A 1,854-nucleotide genomic window follows, 5' to 3' on the forward strand; every position below is an offset into this window, starting at 1 on the left:
CAAGCAAACAAAACCCAAGATGACAAACCGTCTTGCATCTTGCACATGCGCGAGAAGTTATTTTGGTAACACCACTACTGCGACCATATCATATGCATTTCTGGTTTCTAATATTCAGTTCAGGGAGATTCAACCTAGACTAGATTTTACTTTCTGATAAGATTAAACTGCCTGTAAACTATATAAACAGGAAATTTGGTGTCAATGCATATTTTAGTAAGACCTTTGCAAAATCAGTAAATCACAATACACTAAGGGAGCCTTAAATCACAATCACAATACAGTAAGGGAGCCTGCCATGCAAATGCAAGAATAGTTTAATGACCTGGCAAGCCCTCTAAGATTTCCAGGCTGAAAAAACTACCATCATTTTTTCCCGATACAATACATGGATAGCATCTATCAGTTTATGAAATGGATATATATAACATTGGGGTTTACTGAAATCACCACGGAGGGGTGGAACCCTTTCTCGCCGAAGGAGACCGTGATCCCAAGCCTGGGTCCGTTGAAAACCTTGTCTTCGGGGTGCCTGCAGATGGGGTCGACCCTCTGTAACTTGCACGGAGAGACTCATCAATGGTTCGTGTGGATTTTGCGATGGCATTCCTCACAAACTTCTGTGCTGCAGGAGACAGATTCCTGGGGCTTGCACTGCCTCCTCTCACAGGGGATGGCAATGGTGGCTTGTGAAACATATGTGTTCGCGCTTTTATCTTCTTCGCAGCATCCCTGGACAGCAGGTGTGCCTTCACATCTCGAACAGGTGGAGGTGGGATCTTGAAATGTGACCTCTCACTACCCCCTGGTGTCTCGTCAGGATCCAACCTCAGTGGTGTTCCATCAATCTCACCCCATGTCATGAACGGGGACTCATCCACACCAGGTGCTGGCGATGGTGTCTTCACAAAACTGTACCCATTGTCTGCTTTCTTCCCTGATTCAATGTAAAACGGGTTTGGTGTCTTCCTTAGATCCTCCAAATCATACTTCTTTCCTTTGTCAGGATCATTGTACGCCATTCCTCCAGGAGTAGAGCCTGCGACTAGAGCATACAGTATGGCAGCTGCCTCCTCCTCTTTGGGTCTCCCGTCTTCAGCCAGAGCCTTCCCATGTAACCTGGTGTTTGACTTGTCGATCTCCTTGGTGAGCCCCTTCAGCCGCACCGCAAGCTCCTCATCAGTGAGCGGCGCTTCCCCTCGGTCGGCCGGGTGGTACATGAGCAGGTTCTTGGCCGTAAACTTGGCACCCTCCAACGTACTCGGTGGCTGCCCAGATGTACCATAGCCATCAGTTATTCTGTCGCGCTTAGCATCCTCCAACAACTGTTTATCCGCCACCTCGCCAGGCTCCAGGAGGTGGGCATAGCGCTCGCGGCGGCGGTGGTTGACCTTCTCGAGGATGCGCGAGAAGGACTCGTTGTCCTCGCTGGTGTAGCGGCGGAAGAAGTCGTCGAGCGAGAGCGCGGCAGAGACGTCCTCGTCCTCCTCCTCGGGGTCGCCTGTGGTGGAGGGGGCGACGGCGGGGGTCGCGAGGAAGGACGGTGAGCGGAGCGCGGTGGAGGTGGCGGGCGTCGGGGTAGGGAGGGGCCCGTTGCGCTGGAGACGGCGGCGGCGATCGAGGATCTTGAGCTGGGCGTCGCGGAGGAGGAGCGGGTCCCGGGAGCGCACGGCCTGGAGCCAGTCGAGGCGGTCGCGGAGGCGCGGGAGGTCGGGGAAGAAGTCGCGCTCGATGATGCGCTCGATGGCGACGACGTAGCTGTCCTCGTCGAGCACCTCCGGGCGGCGGCGCTTGGAGGAGGTGGTGGCGAGGGTGGACGCCGAGGCGGAGGCGGAGGACGGGGTGGGCGAGGCG

General features: G+C 54.8%; 1 protein-coding gene across 1 annotated transcript in view; it reads right to left on the minus strand.

The window, feature by feature from the left end:
• Positions 1-211: 211 nt before the first annotated feature.
• The window catches only part of LOC123147859 (splicing factor ESS-2 homolog), a 2,018-nt gene continuing 375 nt past the window's right edge, over positions 212-1,854 (minus strand). The window contains exon 2 of the mRNA XM_044567178.1: positions 212-1,854. Coding sequence (XP_044423113.1) covers positions 447-1,854 — 1,408 coding nt within the window. The 3' untranslated portion in view covers positions 212-446.

This window comes from Triticum aestivum, chromosome 7A, assembly GCF_018294505.1.
Source record: "Triticum aestivum cultivar Chinese Spring chromosome 7A, IWGSC CS RefSeq v2.1, whole genome shotgun sequence".
Taxonomy (NCBI): Eukaryota; Viridiplantae; Streptophyta; class Magnoliopsida; order Poales; family Poaceae; genus Triticum; species Triticum aestivum.